Raw genomic sequence first — 19,415 nt, forward strand, 5'->3', positions numbered from 1 at the left:
TAAAAAAAAAAAAAAAAAGTAGTCTTATTTAAAAAATCAAAAGATAGTGATACTGGATAGTAGTTGTTGCTTATTATTTTCCTTTTAATATCTTTATTTGGGAAAATAAAACATTAGTATCCCTACATCAGTACGAAACAACAACAACAACAAAAAAACCTGTTTCTGTCGAATCGATTCCGACTCATAGAGACATTAGTATCTCTCAGTTTTTCTCTACATTTATATTAAAATTTTACTTATTGATGAAATCTGAAAATCTGGGGACTAGTGCACCATACCACACATAAGTATAAAGGAACACTGTATAAAAAACCTGGAAGAGCTGATTGTTAGGTATTCGTTTTCATTTAAAAGAATCTTAACATTTGAAAGTAGATTTATTTAATAATAGTTACCCTGAGACTAAGCAGTAATTGGTGAGACACTTTGTATAATATAATCTGTATAAAGTAAGAAATTTTAGCTAAATATAACTCTGAAAATTGCTTAAATTCGTTGCATTAGAAAATGCTTGTGAATTTTAACGTACAGAACATTTTTGTGGAGTTTTTTTCTGTTTTTTTCTTTTAATTGCACTTCACGTGAAGCTTTATAGAACAAACTAACTTCTCATTAAACAGTTAGTACACATATTGTTTCATGACATTGGTTAACAACCCCACGACTCGTCAACACTCTCCTTTGTCGACCTTGAGTTCCCTATTACCAGCTTTCCTGGCCGCTTCTGCATTCTAGTCCTTGCCCCTGGGCTGGTGTGCCCCTTTAGTCTTGTTTCTAAGTTTTTTTAGTGTCTTTTTCTTACAGGCTTCCTGTGAACTTTTATCCTGAAAATGGCTTTGTGTACTAGTTGTCTATTTGATATTACCTTTTGGGGGACATGGTTTTGTTTTGATCATTTTAATCACTGTGTAAATTAGTAGCCTGTGTTACTCATTCAGCAGCATAAGAATTTTTCTGTGTTGTGATGTGATGTGATCTTTTTAGACTTTTGAAAAGGCAGCAGGATGTCCCACTAAGTGGACCAGTGGTTCCTAACTTGGCTAGGCGTCAGAGTCCTCTGAAGAACTTGCTAAAAATGCAGAGTCCCAGCCCTACTCTCAGAGGTTCTGATTTAGTAAGTTTGCCTGTGAATCTGTTTTTCAGCAAGTTCCCTATGTGATTTTGATATAACATGTCAGAGGGCCACCATTTCCCCACATAGAGGCACTTTGGATGGTTTGTAAATTTTTGCTTTTGTAAATGCTATAGTGAACATCTTTTGCATGAAGATTTTTCATATTTAGAATTAAGTAAAAAAGTATTAAAGTATACGTTTCAAAAATTACTTGATAAGTCTAACATATTTCCACTAGTAAGAAGACTCTAGAAATATCTAGAAAGATCTGTTGCATCTTTGATTTGTAATGATGTTTTGTGTCACTGTATCCCAGAGCGGTGCCTTTGCTGGGTTACCTACCTCAGGATATGATTGGAACATCGATGTTAATGTATTTGCACCCAGAAGATCGTTCCCTGATGGTTGCCATACACCAAAAAGGTAAGGACCTACTTCTTTCTTGGCAGAAAGCTTTTTTATCATTGCTCTGTTCTAATTTTCCATTTAACTTCTTGTGATACTAATCATTGGAGCTTCACCTTTAACCAGGTAAGCAATGTATTGAAATTGCCAAAACAATTTATTTTTCTGTTTTTATATACTAAAAAATTTACAAACGAATGTGTAAGGAAAGACATTTTTGTAATAATTGCTCTGTTAAATGAATTTTGTTTTGTCTTGTTATGTTACATAGTCTTGAAGTATGCAGGACAGCCTCCCTTTGAACATTCACCCATTAGATTTTGTACTCAAAATGGAGATTACATCATACTGGATTCCAGTTGGTCTAGCTTTGTGAACCCATGGAGCCGGAAGGTTTCTTTCATCATTGGTCGGCATAAAGTTAGAACGTAAGTCAGTCCGTATTCAAATCTTCTGAAGATTCATTTTTACCAAATAATATTTCTTAGCCCATTGACTCCCCCTTGATTCAGTTGGTATGTGAAATAAATAAAATGCAGATTTTTTTTAGTGCTTTTAGAAGACAGGCAATGTGTATCAAGAATTTTAAATACAGAAAAGCTTTGTAAAAAAAGACATACTTTGCAACATTATTTAATGGTAACTATAGATTTAAAATAGCTAAGTGTCCATCTTAACCATCATCAAACTCTGGAATATTTTTTGACATATGATTATATTGGCCAATAAAATATTTTACAGAGATTATGTAACATGGAAAAATGTTTGATACATTAGGTATAAAAAGAAGCATACAGAATTATATATACCCCATGATTATAATTATGTTTAAAATATACACACCCACAAACACAAACTATGAAACAGGGCAAAAAGATTGGAAGGAAATAAATCAACATATAATTTTGGTTATATGTAAGTTATAGGACTATGGAGTTTTTTTTTTACTTCTGCCTTTTTTGTATATTGAAATTCTCTTTAGTGAGCGTGTAAAACTTTTTATATCAAGCTTCTGCTGTTGAATGGCCCTTATGTGTGTCTATTTTATTAAATCCTTATATTTTAAAATTAGATTCTTTAAGATTCCTTTCTCTGCTAGCATGGCTGTTTGATTGCTATTACCTATCCATATAGCAGAGTCATCTGAACAACCCAGCTCACCAGTCTTGGAGCCTAAAATACTTGTAGTCAATTCAACCCCTTGAATTCTTAGTCTACCTTTAATTATAGATTTCTAGACCTGGCCATAGGCTTCCCTTTGATGTCTTTTTTTTTAAAGCATGAAAATTGTACTTACCTCCTCAGTATCATGCTGAGATTGAGAAACCATTTGTATTTTGTTATGCAGCGTTGTATACATAAGTATAAAACTAAGAACAGTAACTATACCAATGTTGTTTTTGTTGTTCAGTGCTGTCAACTCAAATCCAACTCAGAGTAGAACTGCCCATAGGGTTTTCTAGTCTGTAATGTTTACAGGAGCAGACCACCAGGTCGTTCTCCTGCAGAGCCGCTGAGTGGGTTACCACTGCCAACCTTTCAGTTAGCAGCTGAGTGCTTAACCATTGTGCTGCCAAGTTGACCAGTAGGACTCATTTTATCACATATCTTGATTTTACAATAGAGATAATGTATACCTGTGGTGAGCACAGGTCTCAAGGTTGCTGTTACCTCTTTGGGTTCCAGGGTTTGGCCTCTCAGAGGCGGAGCAGGTCTGGAACCTTATGGAAGAAATGGGCTTCATGCCACCCTAACTCTTGAGACTGATTTGTGCTAGAAAATTAATTTAATAATTAAGAAATATGATTACCCAAGTAAGCTGGTCAGAAAGGACTTTTTTTTTGCCAGTAGGGAAACCTATTGGGAAATGAAAATAAAACCAGATGGTTGCTTAGTGTGAATATAGAAACACCCAAGGCAGATAAGATTCTTCACATGGGATAGCATCTAGGTGTTTGTCGACTGGCCTGTGTACCCTCCTGCAGTCAGTGCTGGAGGTGCATCTTGGAGTTCCAAGGTTGCCCTTTCACTTCTCTGAAATTACCTGACATAATAGATACTCAGGATGTTTCCAGTATTTTAAAAAGTACATCAACATTTACATCTCAAGACCCAAGATCATGTGAGGAAAAGAGTTGTATTTAGTGGATATTAATCTTGCTCATAAAATAATTGTCCATCATACTTAAAAGATTTTTTTAATGCATTTATTCCTCCAAATAAGTATTTATGGATTGCCTCCTCTGTGTCAGGCATTGTGTGAGAACTGAGAACGAGAAGGTAAAGCAGGCCTCCTCTTCACCCTCTCAGAACCCGCAGTATAGTGGGAGAGATGACAAAAATGGCACTGGTGCATCAGCCGGAGCTTTGGGAAGTGTGACAACTGAAACGAAAAGGGGCTAGGAGCGTGGCCAGCAAGGGACCATCACCATATGATGTCTTTGGATCTTTCCCAACAGCTCAGTAGGCAGGTTAGGTACTGTTACCTCTCGTCTTACAGATGAAACCCATACTCAGTGAAACAAGGTAACTTGGCCAGTGGTCACGCAGGGAGGAAGTTGCAAAGTAGAGACTAGAATCAAGCTTGCCTTCTTACTGCTAGCCCAGTTCCCTTTACACAAAGCTGCCCTAATACTTCATGACATGTTAGCCACTGTTTGATGGAGGTTGTGTCTCTGTCACCTACAGATTAATCAGTTTGGGTTCTGTAAACCATTGCCGTTGATTCTGACTCATAGCAACCACATGGTGTCAGAGTAGAGCTGTGCTCATAGGGTTTTCAGTGGCTGATTTTTTGGAAGTAGATCACCAGGCCTTTCTTCTGAGGCACCTCTGGGTGGGCTCGCACCATCAACGTTTTGGTTAGCAGCTGAGGGCATTAACTGTTCGCACCACCTACGGACGCCTTGAGTTATACAATTACTGATTAAAAATGCAACTTAGTTTTGTAGAAAGTTTCACATTGAAGAATATGTAAATCTTCTCATACAAAAGCAGTCCATTCTCTTTCTATTTCAGAATTTCACTCAAAATACAAAATCCAAACACCTCTGAAGGATAGTCAAACTTATAGTGCGCAGGATGTGTTTATAGTATTAATCGGGTACTTTTATTTCCAGGTTGATCATTCATTTCTGTACTCATTCTTTTAACAAATATCTAGTGGGTGCCTGCTATGTGCCCAGGCAGTGTTCTAGGAACTAGAGAATCAGGAGGAAACAAAATAGACAACAGGGCTCATTAATAGCACCTACTTTGTTGAGGTGCTATGAGGCGGGAAAGCCTGGTGGAGTGATGTGTGGGCTCTGAACCTGGATGTCTAGGTCCCTTCTTGACCCTCCACTAGCCCTTTACTAGCTAGGTGGTCCTGAGCAAGTTTTTTATTTTTATTTTTTATTGTTGTAGTTTAAATGTTTACATTTCAGTTTAGTCTCCCATACAAAAATTTATACATACATTGTTATGTGACCCTAATTGCTCTCCCCATACTGTGACAGCACACTCCTCCTTTCCACCTCTGATTCCCCATGTCCATTCAACCAGCTGAGCAAGTTTTTAACTCAACTAAATGAGACAATACTTGTAAAGCATTTGGAACAGCGCCTGGCACATCATAAGGTTTAGAAAATGCTAGTTATTATTGTATATTGTAAAACAAACTAGTACAGTTCCTGTAACACAGAAGGTCCTAACTAAATATTAGTTTCTTCTTTCTTTCCTTTTGGTGGGCTCATATGCCATTCCCTATAATCAGGTAAAAGCAATAACTGTCGAGTCAATTCCAACTTATGGTAACCCCATGTGTGTTGGAGTAGAAGTGTACTCCACAGAGTTTTCAATGGCTGATTTTTCAAAAGTAGATCACCAGGTCTTTCTTCTGAGGAACCTCTGGGTGGACTTGAACTTCCAACCTTTTAGTTAGCAGCCAGACGCGTTAACTGTTTGCACCACGCTGGGACTAGTAGATTTAAAATACTGTAGAATTTGAGTATAAATGAGACTAGAGATATTGTGACAGCCACATTTTCACCACTGCTGTGGGGTTGCAGAATCATCTTTCTTAGATAGGTTAAGTGACTAGATCCATTAAACATTGTGTTGTTTGGTAAACTTAGGATCTTAAAATTCCTATGGTAGGTTACTCAGTTAATGTTAAGTTTTGAAACCAGTAGTCATTGAGATATTTTAGCAGCTAAGCAGGTTATTTAGTCACTGATTTTATTTGTACAAATCTAGTGCTGAAACAGTTAGAGAAAGACTATGTTGCTGTCATGTGCCATCATGTCGATTCTGACTCATAGTGACTGTATGACAGAGCAGAGCTGCCCCATAGGGTGTCCTAGGCTGTGATCTTTACGGGAGCCGATTGCCAGGTCTTATCTTCCACAGAACCACTGGTGGGTTCAAACCACTGACCTTTCGGTTTAACAGCCAAGTGCTTAGCCATTGCACCCCTCAGGACTCCTTAGAAAGACTATAGCTGTGGAGAAACTAAACCGAAACCCATCGCTGTCAAGTCAATTCTGACTCATAGCAACCCTATAAGACAGAGGAGAACTGCCCCATAGAGTTTCCAAGGCTGTAATCTTTATGGAAGCAGACTACTACATCTTCTTCCTTCAGAGTGGCTGGTGAGTTCAAACCACCAACCTTTCGGTTAGCAGCCGAGCTGTTAACCTACTGTGCCACTAAAGAAACCTGTTAATGTCACATTTGTTTCTTAATATTTTTTATACCTCCATGAATGGAATTTTAACTTCACATTTTCTATAGTTGGAGTTTAAAGAGTTGCTTTGTAAGAGCATAGGTTTATTCTTTGAATATGCTATTAAGGATCACTTTAGACTTCATGTGAATGAATTTCAAATTGCTCAACTCAGTCTTTCACTTGGCATTTTGTAGGAGTCCACTAAATGAGGATGTTTTTGCTACCAGAATAAAAAGGGCGAACAGTAATGACAAAGACATCACAGAATTGCAAGAACAAATTCACAAACTTCTCTTGCAGGTAAAGTGAGAGATTTTAAAAAACAAACATGAAAACCTCAAAGTCGTGTTTCCTTGTGTTCTATGTTAACATTCAGTCTTAGTAAAGTCACTTTACAAGAATAAACTGCAGGAGAGAGAAATCCTTACCTTCTCCATTTCAGAAAATTTTGTCTTTTTTTAAATTGTGGTAAAGATATGTGTAATACAACATTTCCTTTTTTTTTTTTAAATTAAATTTTGTTTTGAAATTTTTGGTCCCTTTTTCTGTGTTAAATACACAGCATTTTTTGTAAGAACCCATCTTAACACAGCAAAATGAGTCACAGTGAGTAAGAGGAGGGGAGAGCTCTCTCTAAGTGGGAGCGCTACTAGTGTTTTAAGCCTCTGAGCTTTGATTTCAGTATGTTTTTTAAATAATTCCAGTTTCGAAGCGGGGGTGAGATGGGGGAATGGCAAGTCTCACTATCTCTAGTTCTTGTAAGGTAAAAATAGGAAAAATTAACTGTTGGAAAGAAATACAAAAGATGCAAATCAAAACTGCAGTGAGATCCATCTCACCCCAGCAAGGCTAACATTAATCCAAAAAACAGAAAATAATAAATGTTTGAGAGGTTGTGGAGAGACTGGAACGCTTATACACTGCTGGTAGGAACGTAAAATCGTGCAAATGCTTTGGAAATCGATTTGGCACTTCTTTAAAAGCTAGAAATAGAAGTACCATATGATCCAGCAGTCCCACTTCTTGGAATATACCCCAGGGAAATAAGATCCATCACACAAATAGATATAGGCACACCCATGTTCATTGCAACACTGTTCACAATACCAAAAAGATGTAAACAACCTAGGTGCCCTTCAGTGGATGATTGGATAAACACATTGTGGTATATTCACACAGTGGAATACAACGTGATGATAAAGAACAACAACGAATCCATGAAACATCTCATAACGTGGATGAATCTGGAAGGCATTATGCTGAGTAAAATCAGTCAGGCACAAAAGGACAAATATTGTATGAGACCACTATTATAACAACTCGAGAAAAGGTTTAAACATAGAAGAAAACATTATTTGATGGTTATGAGGGAGGGAGAGGGGAATTCACTAACTAGATAGTAGACAAGAATTATCTTAGGTGAAGGGAAGGACAACACACAATACAGGGGAAGTTGGCACAACTGGACTAAACCAAAAGCTAAGAAGTTTCCTGAATACAACCAAACACTTTGGGGAACAGTGTAGCAGGGGCAGGGGTCTGGGGACCATGGTTTCAGTGGACATCTAGGTCAATTGGCATAACAAAGTTTATTAAGAAGATATTCTGCATCCCATTTTGGTGAGTGGTGTCTGGGGGTCTTAAAAGCTAGTGAGCGGCCATCTAAGATGCATCAATTGGTCCCAGCCCACCTGGAGCAAAGGAGAATGAAGAACACCAAAGACACAAGGAAAATATTAGCCCAAGAGACAAAAGGGGCCACATAAACCAGAGACTCCATCAGCCTGAGACCAGAAGAACTAGATGTTGCCCAGCTACCTCCAGTGACTATCCTGACAGGGAATACAACAGACAGTCCCTGACAGAGCAGGAGGAAAGTGGGGTGCAGAACTCAAATTCTAGTAAAAAGACCAAATTTAATGGTCTGACTGAGACTGCAGGAACCCCAGAAGATGTGACCCCCGGACTGTCTGTTAACCCAGAACTAAAACTGTTCCCGAAGCCAACTCTTCAGACAAAGATTAGACTGGACTGTAAGACATAAAATGATACTCGTGAAGAGAGTACTTCTTAGCTCAAGTAGAGACACGAGACTAAATGGGCAGCTCCTGTCCGGAGGTGAGATAAGAAGGCAGAAAGCGACAGAAGCTGGTTGAATGGACACGGGAAATCTGGAGTGGAAAGGAGGAATGTGCAGTCACATTATAGGGAGAGTAACTAGGGTCACATAACAATGTGTGTATAAATTTTCATATGAGAAACTCAACTTGAGCTGTAAACTTTCTGTTATTCTAGAAATGCCTACCTAGACTAGAGAGCCAGACTTTGCCCGGAGAGTTATTCAGATGACAGGGAACTGTCTTTCTTGTCAGCTCCAGGGCCAAAAGCATTAACCTTCACACACCTAATTTAGGAGTTAGGAGTTTACAGCTTAATTTTCTGATAGTTTTAGATAAGCTCTTAGGTAGATAATGTTGTGTCTCTCCTCTGCCCACCACATAACCAGCAACTCCAAAATTAATCCTCTTCTTCTTTTAGCCGGTTCACGTGGGTGATTCCAGTGGCTACGGAAGCCTCGGAAGCAGTGGCTCCCAGGAACATTATATCAGCATCGCATCTTCTAGTGAGTCCAGTGGGCACTGCGTGGAGGAAATACAAAAGGAGCCGGTAAGTCAGCAAGCTTTGTCTTTCTGTGCTGGTATCATTTCCTAGGTCTTGTTATCTGGACTATGTCAGTGTTAGTTCTGCCCCTTGGCATATGGTGACTTCTTAGTATATGTTCTTGACCTGAAGACCTTATCTGATAACGTTGTTGGGTGCTGTTGAGTCAGTTCTGAGTCATAGTGACTGTCATATCTTTTCTCCCATGGAGCTGCTGGTGGGTTCCAACTGCCGATCTTTTGGTTAACAGCTGAGCGCTTAAAACCATTGCGACACCAGGGCTCCTTTATCTGAGAATAGACACTATACTTGGTTTTGGTTCGGGAAAATATCAATAAAAAGAAAATAGCATCTCTGGAAAGTGATATAAGGGTTAACGGTATATTTTCTAAAAAACAATTAGCATCTTGTAAACAGATTTATTTGAAGTTTTGGTTTTATCTGTGTACCATGGTGCAGTGGGAAACGGGATTAAGGTTACTACTGAGCTTTTAGTTATGATGTCTTCAGAGAACTAGAAGCTAAATGTCTTTTATTTATATATTTTTAATGTACGTTTTCATAGTTTTTGAAGCGTATTTTATCATTCTTTTTTTCTAAGATGACCTTGCAGCAGGTCTATGTCAGTGTAAACAAGATTAAGAATCGGGGTCAGCAGCTCTACATTGAGTCAATGACAAAATCACCAGACAAGCCAGCGATGGGGACGTGCACAGAACCGTTGGGTGGTAAGTCAGCATGGTAGCCCTGGGGTTATTCTTCCAGGCTGTGTTCTTACCTACACACACATGAAATGTGGAGGCCATGAGCACAAGGCTGTGACCTGTGGTGCTTCCTTTCATATTTCTTTATTTGCCTGCACAATAATAATAATAGTAGTAGAAGTAATAATAACAGCAGATACTATTCTGAAAGCTAAATAGCATTAGACTGTAGTTGTAGTACACTTTAACTAAAGAATTAACTTTTCTGATAATACCAGCAAGTTCATAGATGTTTTTCCCCCATATGAGCTGTTTAAGGAGCCCTAGTGATGCAGCCCTGGTGGCGTAGTAGTTGAGAGCTTGCCTGCTAATCAAAAGGTCGGCAGTTTGAATCCACCAGCTGCTCCTTGGAAACTCTATGAGGCAGTTCTACTCTGTCCTGTAGGGCCGCTGTGAGTCAGAATCTACTCCATGGCAACAAGTTTGGTTTGGTTGTTTGGTGGTGCAGTGGGTGGTTAACCACTGAGCTGCTAACCAGAAGGTTGGCCGTTGGAACCCACCCAGGGACTCCTCAGGAGAAAGACCTGGTGATTTGCTTCAGTAAAGATTACTGCCTAGGAGACCCTGTAGGGCAATTCTACTCTGTCGTGTAGGGTCGCTGTCAGTGGAAAATCCACTCAATGGCACCCAACAACAACAACAACGTATGAGCTATTTATAATCCAGAAAACTTTGTTTTTAGAATGCTTTTCAGATAATGAAGTGTATTAAAATAATAATCCCTTCCTGTCATTTCAAACAAATGGAAACTGTGACTTAAGTTGGGAGAAAAACTTTGGTCTTTTTCTTGATACTATTTACTTTTCTCAAGTATAAGGTAAGAAACACTTCAAAACAGATCATTCCTAATAATTGACATTATTTTGAAAAAAGTTAAACTGTTTGCATCATATAGCAGAGGAAAGTGTTATAGAGATCAAGCGTAAGGACTTTTTCATTTAGCTCACTTTTCCCTTCATTTTTCTCCCTTGATGTGAATATAATGGGAGTCGTGATGGATTTGGGCCACTTCAAAGAGATCACAATGGCCAAAATGGGAACAGTTTGAGCAATAAAATAAATAATGTTAGTACTGGATTATAACCCGAGAGATAAAATAATATTCATGAGTCTGTAATGACAAATAAATGATTGAATGAATAAATAAAAAGAGGAGAAAGGAAGCACTGTCTTACAGAAGAAATTTGATTAATTTAGAAAGAATGAGGAAAACAGAAAATTGCCATTGGAATTCCAGAATAATTGTTGCAGGCAGGGTATTTCAGTAAATGCTAAAACTAGTAGGTGAAAGAAAGCTTAAGAGAAACAGGGTATTTGTATGATCTCAGAGTATTCATCCAAAACATTTGTTGTTTCTATTATTTATTACGTTGTAAAACAGTACCTTTACAATGGAGAAACCTGGCAGATACCACCCTAACCAAGTGATCAAGTAATAAATAATACACCAGTAATAAAACATACCAGCATCATGTACCCATGGCATGATGCGCTAAGAAGGGCACAGTACTTTGGTGATATTCTTCCCCCAAATGGATAACTTCCGTCATCAGAAATTATCATAGGAAAACATCAGAGAAACTTAAATTGAGGGGCATCTATGAAGTTCCTGACCAGTACTCTTCAAAAGTGTGAAGATCACGAAAGACAAGAACAGACTGAGGAGCCATCACAGGTTGGAGGAGACTAAGGAGACATGACAACTATGCAACATGGGATCCTGGATTGGATCCTGGAACAGAAAAAGGACACGAGTGGAAAAATCTGTGAACCCAAATAAAGTCCGAAGCTCAGTTAATAGTATTTTACCACTGTTAACTTCTTCGTTTTGTTCGTTGTACTTGGTTACATAAGATGTTAACATTAGGGGAAGCTGAGTGAAGGGTATATGGGAACCTCTATTATTTTTGCAACTCTTCTTTAAATCTAAAGTGATTTCAAAATTCAAAGTTAAAAAAAAAGTTATGAGTGAAAGTTAATACAAGCAACAGAGAACCCTCTTCCAAGCCAGCTCGGTGACATTTATTAATAATAACAAGACCAGCAGCTAACATTTCTTACTCAGCGTCTCAACAGTATGTGACAATTACTCTTTCCTTGAAATAGTTTCCATTTTTAGGTTCCATGTAGCATACTTGCCAGTGTTTTCTTTTATTTTTCTGACTCCTGTTTTTCAGTCCCCTTTACTGGCTCCATTCTCCTCTACAGGAAGTTTAAGTTCTTCAGTGCTTGAGTCTGGGGGCCTTTTTTCTTCTCTCAAGTTAAGCATTTGACTGTTAACCAAAGGGTTGGTGGTTTGAACCCACCTAGAGGCACCTCTGAAGAAAGGCCTGGCTATCTGCTTCTGAAAGGTCACAGCCTTGAAAATTCTGTAGAGCACAGTTCTACTCTCACACACATTAGGTCACCATAAGTCAGAATCAACTTGATGGCAACTGGTTTTTTGGTTTTGGTATACTTGTGGCATCAAATATGGTAACCACTGACTGGCAGTCTACTTCCAAAATATCAGCCACTGAAAATCCTATCAAACATAGTTCTACTCTGACTCACATGGGGTTGCCATGAGTTAGAATCGACTTGACAGCAACTTTTTTTTTTTTAACCACATTTGGCAATTTAAATTTATATTAATTACAATGAAATAAAATTAAAAACTCAGTTCCTTAGTTGCTCTAACAACATTTCAAGTGCTTAATAGCTACACGTGTCTATCGGCACTTGCATTGGGCAGTACAGATACAGGCCATTTCTGTCATCGCAGAAAGTTCTCTTGGACACAGGGTTCAACACAGGTAATGCAGTGCACTTTACTTGCAACACATAAGAAACATAATATCTGGTTGTCCTACTCCCATTGGTGGCTGAGATTGACCATTAGGTTTAGGGAATGTCAGCCTGGTCCCTCTATTGTAAAGTTCCCAGTCAGCCTTTCATCTAATCATTTCTTTTGTTGATAATCTTTGCCTGAAACATTTATTTCACTCCTAATTTTTTTTAAATACAAATGTCATCTTTCATGTTACCATTCTATATGTAACATGCTCTTCATCTTATTTTTTCACTTTATTATGTATTTTCTATCCCAGTGCATTTGTATTTTCGCTCACTGTTAATAGCTGCGTAACATTCAGTTGAATGCATGCATCATAAAGTACCGTGATTTAATTTTGTTGAGTAAGTACATATTTTTCACTATATGCTAAGTATTTTTATTTCACATGGTTTTGTTCTCTTTCAGATGAACAGAAGGCCTTTTCTTCCTTCCAGACATTGAAAAATGATAGCATGCACACTGAGTCTTGTAAGGATTTGAGAAGAGATCAGCACAGCCCATCCTACCAGCAAATCAACTGTATTGATAGTGTTATCAGGTATGAGACACAAGTTTCCATAAAATGTTAGTTTTTCCAAAAGCATGCATTGTTAGTGTGGAGCCTTCATATAATGTTTGATAGCTGTGCTGTCTTGAATTTTCACTGTAAATCAGGAGATAATTATGAACTTCCTACTAAATATATAGTATAGTATATTGAACATTATGGGGGATGTGAAAAATTAGAAGATGCATCCTTTTTTTTTTTTTTTTATTGTACTTCAGGTGAAGGCTTACAGAACAAATAGTTTCTCATGAAACAGAAGTACACATGTTGTTTTATAACATTGGTTAACAACCCCACAACATATCAACCCTCTAACTTCTCAGCCTCTTTTTTTTTTTTTGTGGTGAAAATACACATAGCCAAAGATACACCATTTCAAAAATTTCTACATGCACAGTTCAGTGACATTGACTATGCTCTTCCAATTGTGCTGTTATTCTCACTTAAGATGAAGGCTTACAGAACAAAATAGTTTCTCATTTAACAGTTGCTACAAATGTTGCCCTATGACAATGGTTAACAATCTCACAACACATCAACAATATCCTTACTCAACCTTGGGTTCCCTATCACCAGCTTCCTTGTCCCCTTCTGCTTTCTGGCCCTCGTCACTGGACTCTTGTACCTCGTTAGTCTCGTTTGGTTTTACGGGGGCATCCTTTTTTTGAAGGAGCTTATAGTATAATAGGAAATCCTGGTGGCATAGTGGTTAAGAGCTACAGCTGCCAACCAAAAGATTGGCAGTTCAGATCCACCAGGCGTTCCTTGAAAACCCTATGGGGCAGTTCTCCTCTGTCCCACAGGGTCGCTATGAGTTGGAATCAACTCAACGGCAATGAGTTTGTTTTTTTTTTTTGGTTTATAGTATAGTAGGAAGACAAGACTTAAACATCAGTTCAAGGTCACAGGTAAAGCAATGTCACAATCCAGTAATTCAGGCTGGAGTGGGCAGGGAAAACTTCATCAAAGAAGAATGTACAAAGTATCCCAAACAGAAGTGGCAAAGAGGTGGGAAATGGCACAGTGAGAGGTCAGGTAAGAATATGTGGCCCAATCATGTTATTGCAGATATCTGAAGAGCTACAACATTCCAGCTTTGAAAAGAAAGTGCATATCCTGTACCGATACAAATTCTTCGTCATCAGAAGACGACAAACAAATCCACAAGGCAGATGGTATCCACACATTGCACAGTAACAGGAATGCCCTTCGAAGTTAGAGAAAAAGAATAATTACAAACCCATCCCATCCTTTCTGTCTGTTTGCCTTTCATCTCCTGTCTTTAAATACTTCATCAGAATTACAAATAAAGGAGTCCTGGTGGCACAATGCTCGGCTGCTAACCAAAAGATTGGTGGTTCAAACCCACTCAGCGGTTCCGTGGGAGAAGGACCTGGCGATCTGCTTCCGTAAAGATTACAGCCTAGGAAACTCTATGGGGCAGTTCTGCTCTGTCACATGGGGTCGCTGAGTTGAAATCGACTCAACAGCACCTAACAACAACAATCACAAATTATCTTAGTTTCATATTACCTCTTTATGGCGTGTAGGTTTTAACTTGTCAGCTATAAACTTCTGGGTGATTTTTCTTTTCACTGTCAGTTTCTCTTATATCACCAGCTGTTACTCAGATCCCAGTCATAGCTAAATCAGAAATGACGACAGCCGGACAGTCCACGGACGCTGAGGAAGGGGTTCCACGGACCCTCTCCACAAAGGCCCTGAGCTTGGTGTCGGGCGTGAGCCAGTGCAGTTACAGCAGCACCATCGTTCCCGTCCCACCGCCTGACCCAGGTACCGCAGCACCTTCTGCCTCCCAAGTATATTTAAATATGATACCTTTAGAAATCGAGCTAATACCATTTACTTGGTTATACCTACTACATTTTAAATACATTTTTCCTTTCTTTAGTTCAGTTAAAGTGTTTTTGGAAATCTATTTATCTTGGTTACACATTTTGGACTGTATTTGTCAGTTATGTTATTTGTCGATCAAATTAGTTGATACATGTAAAGCACTTAGAACAATATTTGATACACAATAACAATTAGTGTTGGCCATTATTATTATTATTTTTTTATTGTGCTTTAAGTGATGTTGGCTGTTGGCTTTGTATAAATGCCCTTTATTACGCTGAGGGATTTCCCTTCTATTCCTATTTTGCTGAGGGTTTTTTTTTTCCTTTTTTTTTTTTAATGTCTTTTTATTTATTGTGCTTTAAGTGAAAGTTTACAATTAAGTATTTATACATATGTTGTTATGTGATCCTAGTTGCTCTCCCTATACTGTGACAGTACACTCCTCCTTTCCACCCTGGGTTACCCGTGTCTGTTTAACCAGCTCCTGACCCTTTCTGCCTTCTCATCTCGCCTCTGGACAGGAGCTGCCCATTTAGTCTCATGTATCTACTCGAGCTAAGAAGCTCACTCTTCACAAGTATCAATTTATGTCCTATAGTCTAGTCTAGTCTGTGTCTGAAGAGTTGGCCACAGGAATGGTTTTAGTTTTGGGCTAACAGAGTGTCTGGGGGCCATGTCTTCTGGGGTCCCTCGAGTCTCAGTCAGACCATTAAGTCTGGTCTTTTTACTAGAATTTGAGTTCTGCACCCCACCTTTCTCCTGCTCCATCAGGGACTCTCTGTTGTGTTCCCTGTCAGGGCGGTCATTGGTGGTAGTCAGGCACTATCTAGTTCTTCTGGTCTCAGGCTACTGGAGTATCTGGTTTACATGGCCCTTTCTATCTCTTGGGCTAATATTTTTCTTGTGTCTTTGGTGTTCTTCATTCTCCTTTGCTCCAGGTAGATTGGGACCAATTGATTCATCTTAGATGGCCACTCAGTAGCTTTTAAGACCCCAGACGTCACTCACCAAAGTGAGATGCAGAACATTTTCTTAATAAAGTTTGTTATGCCAGTTGACCTAGATGTCCCCTGAAACCATGATCCCTAGGCCCGCACCCCTGCTACTCTGTCCCTCGAAGTGTTTGGTTGTATTCAGGAAACTTCTTAGCTTTTGGTTTAGTCCAGGTGTGCTGACTTCCGCTGTATTGTGTGTTGTCCTTCCCTTTACCTGAGATAATTCTTATCTACTATCTAGTTAGTAAATTCCCCTCTCCCTCCCTCCCCACCCGTGTAACCATCAAAAAATGTTCTGTGTTTAAACCTTTTCTTGAGTTTTTATAACAGTGGTCTCATATAATATTTGTCCTTTTGTGTCTGACTGATTTTACTCAGCATAATGCCTTCCGGATTCCTCCATGTTATGTGTCACGGCTTCATTGTTCTTTATCGTTGGGTAGTATTCCATTGTGTGAATATACCATCATTTGTTTATCCATTAGTCCACGGATGGTCACCTTTTTGCCGTTGTGAACAATGCTGCAATGAACATGGGTGTGAATATATTTATTCGTGTGACGCTCTTTTTTCTCTAGGATATATTCCAAGGAGTAGGATTGCAGGATCGTATGGTACTTCTGTTTCTACCTTTAAAAAGGAAGTGCCAAGTCAATTTCCAAAGTGGTTGTACCATTTTACATTTCCACCAGCCGTGTACAAGTGTTCTAGTCTCTCCACAACCTCTCCAGCATTTATTATTTTGTGTTTTTTAGATTATTCCCAGCCTTGTTGCGGTGAGAGGGTATCTCATTGTAGTTTTGATTTGCATTTCTCTAATGGCTAATGATGGTGAGCATTTCCTCATGTATGTGGTAGCTGCCTGAATGTCTTCTTTGATGAAGTGCCTGTTCATATCCTTTGCCCGTTTCTTAAATGGGTTATTTGTCTTTTTGTTGTTGAAGTTTTGCAGTATCTTATAGATTTTAGAGATTAGACCCTGATGGATATGTTGTAGCCAAAAATTTTTTCCCAGGCTGTAGGTTGTCTTTTTACTCTGTTGGTGAAGTCTTTTGATGAGCATAAGTGTTTGATTTTTAGGAGCTCCAAGTTATCTAGTTTCTCTTCTCGTGTTTGTACACTGTTAGTAATGGTTTGTATTCTGTTTATGCCATGTATTAGGGCTCCTAGAATTGTCCCTATTTTTTCTCCCATGATCTTTATCATTTTACATTTAGGTATTGGATGCATTTTGAGTTAGTTTTTGTGCATGGTGTGAGGTATGCGTCTTGTTTCATTTTTTTTTCTGATGGATATCCAATTATGCCATCATCTTTGTTAAAGAGACTCTCTTTTCCCTAGTTAATGGACTTGGGGCCTTTGCCAAATATCAGCTGCTCATAGGTGGATGAATTTACATCTGGATTCTCAATTCTGTTCCATTGGTCTATGTATCTGTTGTTGTATGAGTACCAGGCTGTTTTGACTATCGTGGTGGTATAATAGGTTCTAAAACCCGGTAATGTGAGGCCCCCAGTTTGTTCTTCTTCTTCAGTAATGCTTTATGTATCTGGGGCCTCTTCCCTTTCCGTATGAAGTTGGTGATTTGTTTCTCCATCTCATTAAAAAATGCTGGTGGAATTTTGATTGGGATTGTATTGTATCTGTAGATCACTTCCAGTAGAATAGACATTTTCACAACGTTGAGTCTTCCTATCCATGAGCAAGGTATGCTTTTCTACTTACGTAGGTCACTTTTGGTTTCTTGAAGTAGTGTCTTGTAGTTTTCTTTGTATAGATCTTTTATATCTCTGGTTTGAGTTATTCCTAAGTATTTTATCTTCTTGGGGGCTATTGTAAATGGTATTGATTTGGTGATTTCCTCTTCGAAGTTCTCTTTGTTGGTGTAGAGGAATCCAACTGATTTTTGTATGTTTATCTCATGTCCTGATATTTTGCCGAAATCTTCTATTAGTTCCAGTAGTTTTCTTGTGGATTCTTTGAGGTTTTCTGTGTATAAGATCATAACATCTGCAAATTGGGATACTTTTTACTTCTTCCTTACCAATTTGGATGCCCTTTATTTCTTTTTCTAGCCTAATTGCTCTGGCTAGGACCTCCAGCACAATGTTGAATAAGAGATGTGATAAAGGGCATCCTTGTCTGGTTCTTGTTCTCAAGGAATGCTTTCAGACTCTCTCCATTTAGAATGATGTTGGCTGTTGGCTTTGTATAAATGCCCTTTATTACACTGAGGAATTTCCCTTCTATTCCTATTTTGCTGAGAGTTTTTTTTGTTTTAATTTTTTTAAATTTATTGTTGTGCTTTAAGTGGAAGTTTACTATTCAAGTTAGTCTCTAATACAAAGATTTATACATACATTGTTATGTGACCCTAGTTACTCTCCCTATACTGTGACAGAACACTCTTCTTTCCACCCCTGATTTCCTGTGTCTATTCAACCAGCTCCTAACCCTATCTGCCTTCTCATCTTGCCTCTGGACAGGAGCTGCCCATTTAGTCTCATGTATCTACTTGAGCTAAGAAGCACACCCTTTACAAGTATCGTTTTATGTCCCATAGTCCAGTCTAATCTTTATCTGAAGAGTTGGCCTCGGGAATGGTTTTAGTTTTGGGCTAACAGAGAGTCTGGGGACCATGTCTTCTGGGGTCCCTCAAGTCTCAGACCATTAAGTCTGGGCTTTTTACTAGAATTTGAGTTCTGCATCCCACTTTTCTCCTGCTCCATCAGGGGACTGTATGTTGTTTTCCCTGTCAGGGCAGTCATTGGTGGTAGCCGGGCAGCATCAGGTTCTTCTGGTCTCAGACTGATGAAGTCTCTGGTTTATGTGGCCCTTTCTGTCTCTTGGGCTAATACTTTCCTTATGTCTATGGTGTTCTTCATTCTCCTTTACTTCTGGTGGTTGCTGAGAGTTTTTATCATGTATGGGTGTTAGACTTTGTCAGATGCCTTTTCTGCATCAAATCTGCATGTGGTTCTTGTCTTTTGTTTTATTTATGTGATGGATTACATTAATTGTTTTTCTAGTGTTCAACCATCCCTGCCTACCTGGTATAAGTCCCACTTGGTCATGATGAATTATTTTTTTGATATGTTGTTGAATTCTGTTGGCTAGAATTTTGTTAAGGATTTTTTGTGTCTATGTTCATGAGGGATATTGGTCTATAATTTTTTTTGTGGTGTCTTTACCTGGTTTTGGTATCAGGGTTATGCTGGCTTCGTAGAATGAGTTTGGGAGTATTCCATCCTTTCCTACGCTCTGAAATACCTTTAGTAGTAGTGGTGCTAACTCTTCTCTGGAAGTTTGGGAGAATTCTCCAGTGAAGCCTTCAGGGCCAGGGCTTTTTTTTGTTGGGAGTTTTTTAATTATGTTTTTAATCTCTTCTTTTGTTATGGGTTTATTTAGTTGTTCTATCTCTGTGTTAGTTTAGGTAGTGAGTTTCTAGAAATTTGTCCATTTCCTCTAGGTTTTCAAATTTGTTAGAGTATGATTTTTCATAGTATGCTGTTATGATTCTTT

General features: G+C 38.6%; 1 protein-coding gene across 1 annotated transcript in view; it reads left to right on the top strand.

Annotated features, from left to right (window-relative positions):
- Positions 1–19,415, top strand: part of PER3 (period circadian regulator 3) — a 72,436-nt gene that overhangs the window by 17,691 nt on the left and 35,330 nt on the right. Inside the window, exons 8-15 of the mRNA XM_023739377.1 lie at positions 1,434–1,540; positions 1,794–1,950; positions 6,425–6,530; positions 8,769–8,897; positions 9,493–9,619; positions 12,897–13,029; positions 14,107–14,213; positions 14,659–14,832. Of these exons, the coding sequence (XP_023595145.1) occupies positions 1,434–1,540; positions 1,794–1,950; positions 6,425–6,530; positions 8,769–8,897; positions 9,493–9,619; positions 12,897–13,029; positions 14,107–14,213; positions 14,659–14,832 (1,040 nt within the window). The remainder of the gene's footprint in view (positions 1–1,433; positions 1,541–1,793; positions 1,951–6,424; positions 6,531–8,768; positions 8,898–9,492; positions 9,620–12,896; positions 13,030–14,106; positions 14,214–14,658; positions 14,833–19,415) is intronic.

The sequence above is a fragment of the Trichechus manatus genome, unplaced genomic scaffold (assembly GCF_000243295.1).
Source record: "Trichechus manatus latirostris isolate Lorelei unplaced genomic scaffold, TriManLat1.0 scaffold00133, whole genome shotgun sequence".
Lineage (NCBI taxonomy): Eukaryota > Metazoa > Chordata > Mammalia > Sirenia > Trichechidae > Trichechus > Trichechus manatus.